Genomic DNA, 12015 nt, shown 5'->3' on the forward strand with positions numbered 1-12015 from the left:
CTTATTCATGTCACATCAAACAGTTTGTTAAAAAGTGGCAGTTTGTCCAAAAATTGTCATGAATTTAGAAATCTTCCTTTATGTTGAATAGTCAATTGCCTTTATTAGCTCATCCACCTGGGTATTTTGAAACCGTTGTTAAAATGTTTTTACCAAAAAGCTTGCTGATAGTTGATGGAATTCAGAAAAGAAACGATTATAGAAATTTGAAGGAGCGTGAAGTAAAATCCTTGACTCGTTTTTAGTGAATAATCAATTTTAGCAAAGTATCATACCAATCTGAGGTTCCAATATACAAGTTCTTCAATGAGCAATCTATACATGTTATCTATGAAAATCAGAAAGTAAAATAAAATCACACGAGATACACAAGACTGTCACTCAAAAATAATTTGGCAAAGTTTAAATCAAATTAAGAAATATGCATGGCTTAATTCCTCAAAATCCTTGCATCCCTCTAAATGTATTTTTAGCTCAAACCATTCAAAAAGCAAACACTTTTCTAACACAAACAGTCTTCAGTGCATTGTAAAGTGCTACCTTATTCTCTATATATTTGATGATATGACTGTATGAGAAAAGTTGTACATAGTACATGGTACTTCTTACTTAATGTGCTTCCCTGAAATGGTTTTGTTATAAAGACTCTATTTTAATTGAAAACAGAGACCAATAATAAAAAACAAGGCCATTTCAATAGAGATTTCACGTGTGAAAAGGTAACTAAATTGCTTTATTGAATTTTTGTGTTAAGTTGTATACTTTTAAATATGAATTTGACATGTCTATGGATAACTAGTTTATCAAAACCATCCTCCAGGCTGTAGAGTATGGCTGTTTTCAACAAGATCCCACCCTTGCAACCCAGACTGGAACTTTGTTTCCTGCACAGACAAGTTCATGCACCTGACTGCGTGCCTGAAATCAAGCACTTTTAAGAAATTTGTATTGTTAACAATGTGAAATATATTCAAAAAGTGGTTGCGTGGCCAATATGCAAAAGTGCACGGATGGAAAATTTGAGTGTGTGGGCAATCGCTGGCGTGCGACAAAGTTTCCAGTCTGGCTTGCAACATAATATCAGGCACACATTTTGACATGCAAACCTCCTTTTAAAGGCATCAGGTCAACTAAAGTAAAGATCTGCTCTAAATTTCGGCGTGCAGCATTGCATGGACCTCATGCTTTTGCACCCAGTGTGGCATCCATGAAGCTTATGCCAGATATATCTGGTGTAGACTAACGATTTCCCATTGTCTTTCTATTGTTTATTGGCGTATGTCTGGCCTGAGCTTCACATTGGATCCCACCCTGGTTTTGCACCCATACTCAGCTGATGGACAATCATGACAGGCACAGAATCATATTCTATCATACTCGACCTAATTTAACATCCAAAACATACCAGATTGGAGACATCTACAGTGCGTTATTAAATCCACATGCAAGATGAGTCAGTGCATGTTTTTCCAAGTTTGATTATTGAAAAATTGCAAAAAGATTACAAGATCCTCATTAGACACACAACATACCAAAGACTTGCTCTTCTCATTTGGAAGGCTCACTCGATCGAGAACAGGAACAATGTCAAACGCCTTCAGACTCATTCCTCGATAATTTTTTCCCCTTTTAAAACAATAATCTTAAATTTTTGAGCTAATTCATTTGAAATTTCGTATCTAGACAAGGCACTTGGCAAGAAAGACATTGAGTTGCATTGCACCGTCCACCAAAAGCTCCTTCCCAAGGTGACAGAGAGGCTCTGATGGCAGGGGGGTTCTTGGCTAAATTTTCGCTAGGATTCTCCAGACCGCCTTTAATCTTTCCTTTCGCTTTGCTGAACTGGTCATCCCAGTTTAGCCCTTTGTCCACCATAAGCCCTAATGATTTGGTCTTCGCAACTCGCTTTATTTCTGAATCATTGAGGGGCAGTGGTTTTGAGATTTCAACTTTATTTGTCCTCCGTGGATGGCCAATAATCATGTATTCGGTTTTTTCGGGTTTGTGCTTATAGTTTGTTTAACCGCATCCATTCCGAGATGTTTCTTAGTTCTTTGTGGGCATTTGTAAGTAGATCCTCAATGTTACTAGATGTTAATGTAAAATGTGTGTCATCTGCATACATACTAGCCTTAGAGATTTCTAAGCACTTTTTCAAAGTCATTTAGGTAGATGATAAACAGGAGTGGTTTCAAGCATGATCCGTGAGGTATACCACATGCTACCAATTTAGCCCCCGACTGTTGTCCATTAACTGAGCAGAATTGTTTTCTATTACTTAAGAAGGATGTGAACCATGCTCCCGAGATTCCCCTCATACCGAGTGCATTTAACTTTTTTATCAGTATTGCATGATCTATGGTATCAAATGCCTTTTTCAAATCCAGAAATATGGTCAAGTTGAGCTGTTTTTTGTCCATGTTGCCATACCAATAGTCAGAACCATTTATCAAGGATGTTATAGTAGAATACAGTTTTCGAAAAGCAGATTGATTTGGGGTCAATACTTTGTTCGCTATGAGATATTTAACAAGCTGATCGTGAACTATTTTTTCCAACAGTCGAGAGAAAACTGAGATGACAGAGATAGGTCTATAATTGTTTCCATCCCTTTTTGAGCCTGATTTGAAAATCGGTGTGACTTTTGCTAATTTCCAGATATCTGGGAAAGCACCATACTTTAAAGACGAGTTGAAAATCATGGTTAGTGGTTTCAAAATGAAGTCTGTGGCATCTTTAATTAGCGTACTGGAGATCTTGTTCGGGTCCGGTGCCTTACCATTTTTTAATTATTTGATGGCATTTAGCACATATGTTTCATCGATATGTACAAATATCATTTTGTTTTGCTGAACATTGATATGCTTGAGAGAATCGTCATCAGGCCTAGGCTCTAACTTGATAGCAAGTTACGGTCCTATGGAGGTAAAGTGATGATTAAGTGCTTCAGCAATATCTTTTTCTTTTGTAAATTTTTTCCCCTCTATATCTAAGCTCAAAATTTGTGAAACAATGCCCTGGCATAACTGCTCAGACAGCGAATCTCCAAAACTTTTGGTTTTTTATTTTTGACTCACCAGGCATTCACTTTTCTTATTCCGTACACGAGATAGTGGTCAACCATCCCTAACTCTAGAACGTCTGCCTTCAATATATATTTTGAGTTAGTTGTTGAGAAATGGTCTATTAGCGCTTATTCGTTGTTACAGCTACTCGAGTGTAGCATTTAATCAGTTGTTCAAGCTGGTACTCCGAGTAAATTGCCGTCAATTTTTTTTGCGTTTGAGCTTTGGTTATTTCTGAGATCGCAGTTTGTTTCCCCTATATAAATAATTTCTTTGCTGTCTCTAACTAAGTTTTTCAAAACTTTCCAAAGGTTTTTGAATGCAGCATCTTCTGCTGTTGGGGGTCTATACCAACAAACAATGAGAAAAGGTTTTGCATGCTTAGGTGCAATTTCAAGCGAGATTAATCCCAAATTTTCACTTTTAATTCTCACTGTTGGTTCAGGTAAACTTGCCTTGACATAAATTAACAAACTTGCAACACCTCCACCATTAACATCACGGTCATTTCTAAAGATGTTGTAACCACTAATGCTAACTTCAGTGTCAAGCCGCGTCTCGCTAAGCTCATGTCTATGTTTTCTGAGGGAGCCTATATTTAGAAACGCTATTTTTAGACCATTTATCTTCCTTGGTTGCTCTGGTCTACACTTTGAATTGTCGTTATTACTAGACATCAACAAATTTATACCCTTGCTTGCAGCACCTCCCCAGGTACATTTACTATGGACGAGACCCCCACCCGAAACCCTAACCTGTTCCTATGTACGTCTATGGTGGCAGGTGTAGCAAATTTTCGTCACCATCAGCTGCGTCATTACAGAATCCCATCGTCTGAAAAGTGTGAGAATGCACAGCTGATCATCTTTGTGTACTGGCGTTTACTGTTTTGAAAGCAAAGCTTAATACTGACTCAAAGATGGTAACTTTCCATTAATAGGCTCGATTTTTGCTAAAAAGTTCAACAGCTCTCCATTTCTGAACCATTATTCAGATTGCCATGATCTTCCTAATTTTCAGATTAACAGTGTCTCGGTCTTCAATATCAAATTTGGATATAATTTATGACCAATATTGACCAATTTCTATAACCAAATTTGGCCCTTGAAGATTCGGATTTTATCTGACAATACCCAAGGAGCAAATCACTATATGGTAGAAATCACTATATGCCCCCCAGCCACGACGCCCCTGTTTTAAGAGAATTTTAGACCATAAAGCAATGGAATGGAAATTAATGCAATCTCATGATGCGGTTGACTAGTCCGAAAAATGCTTTAAATATTGATATTTTTTATAGGAATTTGTTCATAATACTGGATGCATTTACTTTATCTTTATCTACTTTATAGGTATTTTAATATAGTAGGCTTGTATTTGCTTTCAACTATTGGCGTATTTTTCCTACTGCGAATAAAGGACAGAAGTCATACAGTAGATAGCAGTAATAACGCTGTGCTGTCTATCGGTAATGGTGCGGAGGAGTGCGATGCGTTTCCGATAGTCAGCGGCTTTGATATACCAAATATGAGTGCGCATTAAAAAATGCACTTTCATTCCCATTCAAAGACAAACAAATTCGGTTGTTGTGAAGGTTGGCGAGCGAGAGATGGGTGTATTTACGGACATTTTCCATCTTTCTTTTGGGTTTACAACGTAACAAAATTGTCCGAATGTCAACGACGCACGTCCAAGATGAACTGATGTACGATAGGACCAGCTTACATTAAGCTTCGTCTTTAATTAACTTCCATTTTGAAAGACAGGTAAGGAAGATGAGTCGACCTCCATCCGTCATTATGAACTCACAGAAGAGTGGTAACGCAACAATTATGCAGGCCAACAGAAGTCTCACTTCCCCTACAGCTACAGCAAGCATTTCTGCAAGCACACCTACAAATAACGACTTAGCCAGCCTTTTTGAATGTCCAGTTTGTTTTGATTACGTTCTTCCACCAATTTTTCAATGCAGTAGTGGCCATCTCGTTTGCTCAAACTGTAGGCCTAAATTAACAATTTGTCCAACATGTCGTGGGCCTCTCGGAAGCATTCGGAACCTAGCTATGGAAAAAGTGGCAAATACAGTTTTGTTTCCATGTAAATATAATTCATCTGGCTGTTCGGTAACATTACAGCATACTCAAAAAACGGACCATGAAGAATCTTGTGAATTTAGACCATACACTTGTCCTTGCCCTGGGGCCTCCTGTAAATGGCAGGGTTCTTTAGACTCTGTGATGCCGCACCTAATGCATGCACATAAATCTATTACAACTTTACAAGGAGAAGATATTGTTTTTCTAGCTACAGATATAAACTTACCAGGAGCAGTTGACTGGGTTATGATGCAATCTTGTTTTGGTCACAACTTCATGCTTGTATTAGAGAAACAAGAGAAATATGAAGGACATCAACAGTTTTTCGCTGTTGTACAATTAATAGGATCACGTAAACAGGCAGAAAACTTTGCATATAGACTTGAGTTAAATGGCCACAGGCGACGCTTAGCATGGGAAGCAACGCCAAGAAGCATACATGATGGGATCCAGTCAGCTATTTTGAACAGTGATTGTTTGGTGTTTGACACCAGCATTGCACAGCTTTTTGCTGATAATGGAAATCTGGGAATAAATGTTACCATATCAATGTGTTAGATTAATACTTTGTGGATTTTTTTCCACATTATAGATAGGAGAAGTAATGTTTTCATGAAATAAAAACAAGTATTTTTAGGATTGCTTGGGTTTGCAAATTAGTATAGAGGCTTTTGTAGACTCGCATGGAAAAGAATTAAGTCACTCCTTTCTTTAACTATGTAGAGAATGTTTTTACCGAGCTTCCTATCAAAAGTGGTTTCATTGCAGTTAACTGTTACTCACTTTAAGCTTTATTTGGAACTTCAAAGTTATTTGAACTTCCAAGAAACAAAACAGAAATTGATATTTCCATGTATTTAACACAATTTGAATTCATATTTTGAAGTATTGTCTTGTTCTGTGCTGGAGTGCTGTTCCTCATTTGGTACAAGTTTTTCAATCAATGTTTCAATATGTTCATCATAGAAGCCATACCAAATCATCTTTTTCAGACTTGAAAAGTCATTTTTTTATAAATCAGTTACCAGAAAACTATTGCAAAGTGGTCTCTTTTATGGTTCAGCCTGGCATCAATCTGCAGTGTAGATAGATGAATATTTCTGGTAATAGCCAACAAGTTCCATTCTTTACATCTGCAAATGCCTAGAATCATCATTAATAGTAATTCTCAATTTATACCTTTTTGAATTATGCTCACTTTTTGGTTTGGTTTGCAGATATTTTCAACTCATAATATGACATAAGCTTTTCATAATTTATTTTACAAAAATTGAGCATTAGGACATTGTTAAAATTTAGCTTTTCACATTGTTTGTCAAAGTATACCTCTATGTTGGTAGTAGTTTCATGTTTATAAAAGAAATAGAATTTTAAATCTTGTAGCATGCTATTGAGGGATTTAGAATTCAATAATGACATTTCCATTGGTTTATTGAGTATAAATTTTTGGATCAGGTTCTATTTGGAATCACTTGCACCTTTTTTTGTTCTTTTCTCTTTATTGAAATTTTTGCAATTTTGTCACAACAGACTGTCTATATTTTTATTTGTGATGTCAATGAGATTTTGTATTTAACCACCAAGTTACATCTTATGATTTATAGAACAGAATGATTTTAAGTTGCAACTCCAAGTTCCATGCTTAACATCAAGCAATGTGTGCAACACTGCATTTATGACAGACCAACAAAACCAGAGTTTTTCTAAATTTCAAGTTAGGTACTATCAAATTAGAATGCTAATTAAATATCTCTAAAGATTAATAGGGTCAACCTTAAAGACTCATTGCTAACAATGAGCCATTGCACTACATAAGCATCCCATAATGCATTTTTAGACAGTCTGAAATCAATTTTGGTTAATCCGTAGAAGTTTACTGCCATTGTTTGGATCATCGCCACCCTCGCAAAGGCCCATTGTTAGCAATGAGTCTTTGAATACCAGGTAATTGGATTTTTTTTAGTAGAGTAAGAAACCTTTCCTTTTTAAACATTCCTGTTAAAACCATCCTATAGGATATTCCACCTTTCAGCCATAGCCTATTCCAAGGGAAATAAGCTGCCTTTGTTTATTTTAGGAGAAGGACAATGGTCTATTGTTTAGAACAATAGAAAGTCATTGGAACTGCAAGGGCAATTGCCCCCTAGTTAGTATGCTAAAAAAGGCCCTGATTTCAGCAATTCATTCAGTTTGCCCTTTTAAATGTTCATATTCTCATATGTTTTACTGTATTTATCCTTTCTTTGCTTTGCACCATAAACTGATTTATAGCTCATTTTTCTCATTAGTTCTATTATTATTAATGTTTCATTTATAATGAATCCCCTTTGTTGTCGTGATTAAGATGATCTCCTTTTTCTCATCTTGTGCAAATCAGTAACCTTCCAAAGTCCTTGAATTGTACTAGAAGAAAAACGAGTTGCTTCTGATTTCAAAGTAGATACATTTAAAACGATTCTTTCTCTAAAAATTGAACTGAAGAATCTTGCTATCTCTCTGTATCTTTGCGTAGCCTGTGGCACACATTTATAAATTTCGCTCTAAGGGGTTTATTTCTTATAATTCAGAATGCGAGGGGAAGTTAGTCCTGCAAGACTGTGTTTGAAATTGCACTGAGTAACTTGCTATAAGAAATTGTTACTGGACAATAAGAAAAAAGTGTAGAAATTTCAGTCTTCCGTGCAAAAAATTAATAAAAAATTTTAAAGAAACCTAAAACTTCAAAATCTCTTGGAAATATGTCAATGCGATTGGGTGGTTGGCATGAAATAGAATTTCAGACACAAGAAAAGCAAACCTCCTTAATCAAGTTCAACATTCGCCAGAAAAGGTCACCAGGATTTAAAAAGTTTCTGCAAAAAGATTATATGTTGAAACCCCTTTCCGACCCCCGACAAGTTTCTACTAACATTGATATGTTAAAATTTTCACTATTTAAGATACGCTAATATAAAGATAAGAAACTTTTAGCAAACAAGAAGCGTAGGAAATTAGCCAAGGCTTTTTTCTCTTTTACTGCAGGTTTAAAGCTATATGCTTCATAAAAAGTGGGGGGCATGGATCCTCCGGTCCCCCTGGTGATGTTGGCCCTGCGGCAAGTACAGGTGACACTTCTCTAAGAGTTGCATGTTGGACATTGATTTTAATTTGTTTCACTTGTCGTTACATATGGATTGAAATCGTATGAAACGAAACAATTTTGTAAAGGGAAGAAACACACAATCCTGATTAAAACTATTAACAAGTGAAAACATTGTCCGTTTTCATCATGTATATAATGTAACAAAGAGCTTGGTAAATATAGAAAAATCCTCAGTTAAAATGCACGAGGCAGGAAGACAAAAACATAGTCTTAGCCAATGAACATGATTCGTGTTTTCATAATCTTCAAAGCATTAAACACTAAGCAGGGATGAAGTTGTGCTTTTTACTTCGCACCAAAATGCAAAATTCAATTTCGAACCTAATTTGTCACCTGAGGCAATCTTGGATGATATTTTCAGCCCCTGAGTAAAATTAAGCTCGGAAGGTTGTCTCTTACACTCTTTTCTTTTTATACGAACCTGTAAATTCAGCTCAAGCTGACCGTTCTTAAATTTTTTCGAAAATCCGAGGCTGGATTGTTTTTAATTTGTTCTTAAATTGAGACGATGTGAGCAGTGCCATTGCTAGGTTTTTGCTTTAGGGAGATGTTCAGGCCTCATTTGCCAACAGAGTGAGTGAGACGATCTTCATTTGCCGAAAATTTGAATCTTTACCGTAAAAAAGCCAAAAAGCACCCACACATGGCTAAAAATCCTCGTTTTTGAGATAAAGCGCTGTTCAAAATTGTATTTTACAGTAGCTCAGCCTCAGCTTGTTCTTAATTTGTTCTAAAATTTTGACCAATTTGGAGGCACGTGTTTTAATGAAATTGCAAAATGTTTTCTGCTTTAAAATTTGCGATAAAAATTGTTGCAAAATTGAGAGAGAATTGTGTTCTGTCAATATTATGTCAAAATTAGGATGTCAAATTATTTTGTGTCCAGAAATGCTGGGATGTAAAAGTTGACGCAACGGATCCAAAAAACAATGCTGGAGTTCTAATCTTAAAAGTATTCTTATCTCCTGGGCCAAAAGAGCCATACCAAAATGATAACCGTTTTCAATGGAAGTGTTGGATAATTCAAAGTAGAATAGTTCCGGGTCATCAATTGTTGAGGAATAATAAAGGTTTTCTATATTACCATTTTTATTAACACTGTCTTTGGAATGAAAAGTATCCCTAATCCTGCATTGAAATTTGAAAGTCAGAAAAAAACTGTTTATTGAAAATGATTTCAAGCAAGCTGTATACACTTTTTGCCGCAAGAACTCCTTGGAGCCCGTCGAGCAGCCTGCTACAGTGACCTTTTCTTCATTCACACATTCATAGTTCTTAGGACACAGTTCAAGACTTGTTCGTCGAACGCAGCAGCTCTGTACATCAACAACTTACACAATGGGTATTGATTTATTATCGTGAAGAACACGTATTGGTTCGTTCACTCACTCTAATCAAAGAAGCCTTTACTCATCCATATAAATGTCTTGCACCTTTAGTTTCCATCATACAGGGATCATAAAAACCTCGCATAAGAAGAGCCCCTGCCCTAGCATGCCAAATTCTGCAATACATGATTTAAGTCCATGATAAATTATAACATAAATCAAACTTTATGCTACTACAATAATGATTGCGAATAACCAAACGTAAATAGTAACAATTTATAGCATTTTATAGCCTCTTGAAAGCAAATTTCCTTCTCAAAGCGAAGACAAAACAACGTTTACCCCATTTCGTATACAGTTATTCACAAACACATAGCTGATATACAAAGTCCACGTATGCAAATTCCCCATATTACAACGTTTGAGGCCAGTTCAATAACTTATGTTCACTTCTGTGCGTTGTTATCTGGCGTTGTACTACACTGGTTACTATTTAAACGATAATTTGTCGCTGATGTATAACTTGATACAGTTTTTATTTGCGCTAGGAAGAGTATGAGCACTTCCACCAAAGTGTTAATTGCCCCTGTGTGCAATATTTATATTGACAGGTTATTCAAGCAAGATACTATATTTGAGTTTCAAAGTATCTTCAAGGTCATTTCTGCAATCAAGAATATCATTTATGGGAAAACGAAAAACAATGCACCTTACACAGAGCCTTGTGGCACGTCTGTAAATATGGTTGCCCAAAGTATTCGGAGTCAAGGCAGCAATTTGTCCGCCTTTTATAAAGAGGGTAGAACGCTTATGGGGTTCTGCTGTAAATTGATGTGTTAATTGTTCCAAATATTTTGATTTGACGTTGGAGCTGATATGACTAATCATTTTAAAGTTTTTTCATAGCCTACTGTAATGAAAGAGACTGTGAATTAGACAGTCGGAGTTTTTTAGATCTTTCATAACCACATAGAAAGATTTATTTTCAATGCTCGCCCCTCCCCAACGGATGCTGGTCGCCATAGGGACCCAACAATTCCCCCTTATTAAGCTTACGTGAATATTAAGCTTAACCCCCTCCAATGCAAACCATTTTTGAAACTAACTGCAGTGTTCCCTCCCCTATCTTTTCTACCGTGTTAGTTTCTAGTTGTTTTTTTCTTTCTTTTTCATTTCTAATTTTACTCCCTTTTCTTATTTGTTCTGTTACTGTTTCTTATACTAAACAGTTCAAATCACGTAAAAATTTAAATCTTAATATTGTTCATGTACAAGTGTATTACATTTTATAAAACAAGTTATTTTGTATTTGTAATCAACCCAGGAAGGGCACTGGGCACGAAAACTTTTCGTGTTTACCTCAGTGTCCTTGGCAACGTTTAGGGTGTCGCACAGGTCGCACGGAAAAGCGTCAGATTTTCAGAATTTAGTTTTAGTCTTCAGTCATTGAAAACACAATATTTTATTTCCCTCCTTACAGAAAATACATTTTGCTCTCTTTACACAATAAACACAGGACCGAACTTGGTCGATCTCACACACAATGCTACGATCTAATTCATTATAGAAGAAATTCAAAGACCAGACCGTTAACAGTATGATTTTTAAGCATGTCGCCCGTGCCGCACAAATATGCAGGGCTCTTTGTTATGCAAATTTTTTACCAAATCTCGCCAATCAAAATTCAAGCTCTCACGTATTTGTGCGGCACGAAAAGTCTGTAAACACTATGTTAGATGCCGCACAACTGCTGGCAAGGGAAGAAAGTGGCTGCGGTTGTAAGTTGTGAAAGGGAAGAGTCTCAATTTTCTTTTTCTATACGGAAGAGGTGCACAGGAAATGTTTTGAAAGTTAACGCTAACGAATGCATTAGTAGCAGTTCTTCTGGGAACATGTTTTTGTTCTTTTTGATGGTGCTTTTTCTTGGGTGGTCAACGATAAATTTGTATTTTATCTAACTCTGTTTTGTATATTTATGTTAATTGAAACCTTCTTTAAGTCATTATGTTTATGCATAAGGACAGAAAAAAGCAAATACTATCTGAAAGGAGTGGTTTCCGGTGTTTCAAAGGGCGTGGCCGTAAAAAATTTAGGGGCAAGCCTGCTAGTCCCGTTCCAGCCACTCCCTTGTGGGCTCAGACGCGCAATTACAGGGGGTCCTGGGGGTCCAGTCCCCTGCCCTTTTTCTCAAAGGAGGAAAAGTGCCCTTCTTTTGAAAAAATTGCTTTTATAGGCATAGAAGGTAAAAACTAAAAAACCAATATGTGAATAAAAGTAAGTGCCCTTGTATGTTTTAAGCAATTAGCTTGTAAGTGGGCAGAAAATGATAAAAAAGCAACTCATCAGCCAGAAACCCACGAGGGACATTTCGGGGCTTTAATTCG

At 36.4% G+C, this 12015-nt stretch overlaps 2 protein-coding genes across 2 annotated transcripts in view; one reads left to right on the forward strand and one right to left on the reverse strand.

The window, feature by feature from the left end:
- The window catches only part of LOC135696671 (transforming growth factor-beta receptor-associated protein 1), a 47242-nt gene extending 45542 nt beyond the window's left edge, over positions 1–1700 (reverse strand). The window contains exons 1-2 of the mRNA XM_065216144.2: positions 1533–1700; positions 276–328 (exon numbers count right to left, since the gene is read on the reverse strand). Of these exons, the coding sequence (XP_065072216.2) occupies positions 276–328; positions 1533–1607 (128 nt within the window). The 5' untranslated portion in view covers positions 1608–1700. The remainder of the gene's footprint in view (positions 1–275; positions 329–1532) is intronic.
- A 2912-nt stretch (positions 1701–4612) lies between these two features.
- On the forward strand, positions 4613–6593 carry LOC135696684 (E3 ubiquitin-protein ligase SIAH1). Its single transcript, XM_065216169.2, has one exon. The coding sequence runs from the start codon at positions 4841–4843 to the stop codon at positions 5717–5719; it is 879 nt and encodes a 292-aa protein (XP_065072241.1). The 5' UTR covers positions 4613–4840; the 3' UTR covers positions 5720–6593.
- Positions 6594–12015: the final 5422 nt, after the last annotated feature.

The sequence above is a fragment of the Rhopilema esculentum genome, chromosome 18 (genome assembly GCF_057945365.1).
Source record: "Rhopilema esculentum isolate cy_ngs chromosome 18, ASM5794536v1, whole genome shotgun sequence".
Lineage (NCBI taxonomy): Eukaryota > Metazoa > Cnidaria > Scyphozoa > Rhizostomeae > Rhizostomatidae > Rhopilema > Rhopilema esculentum.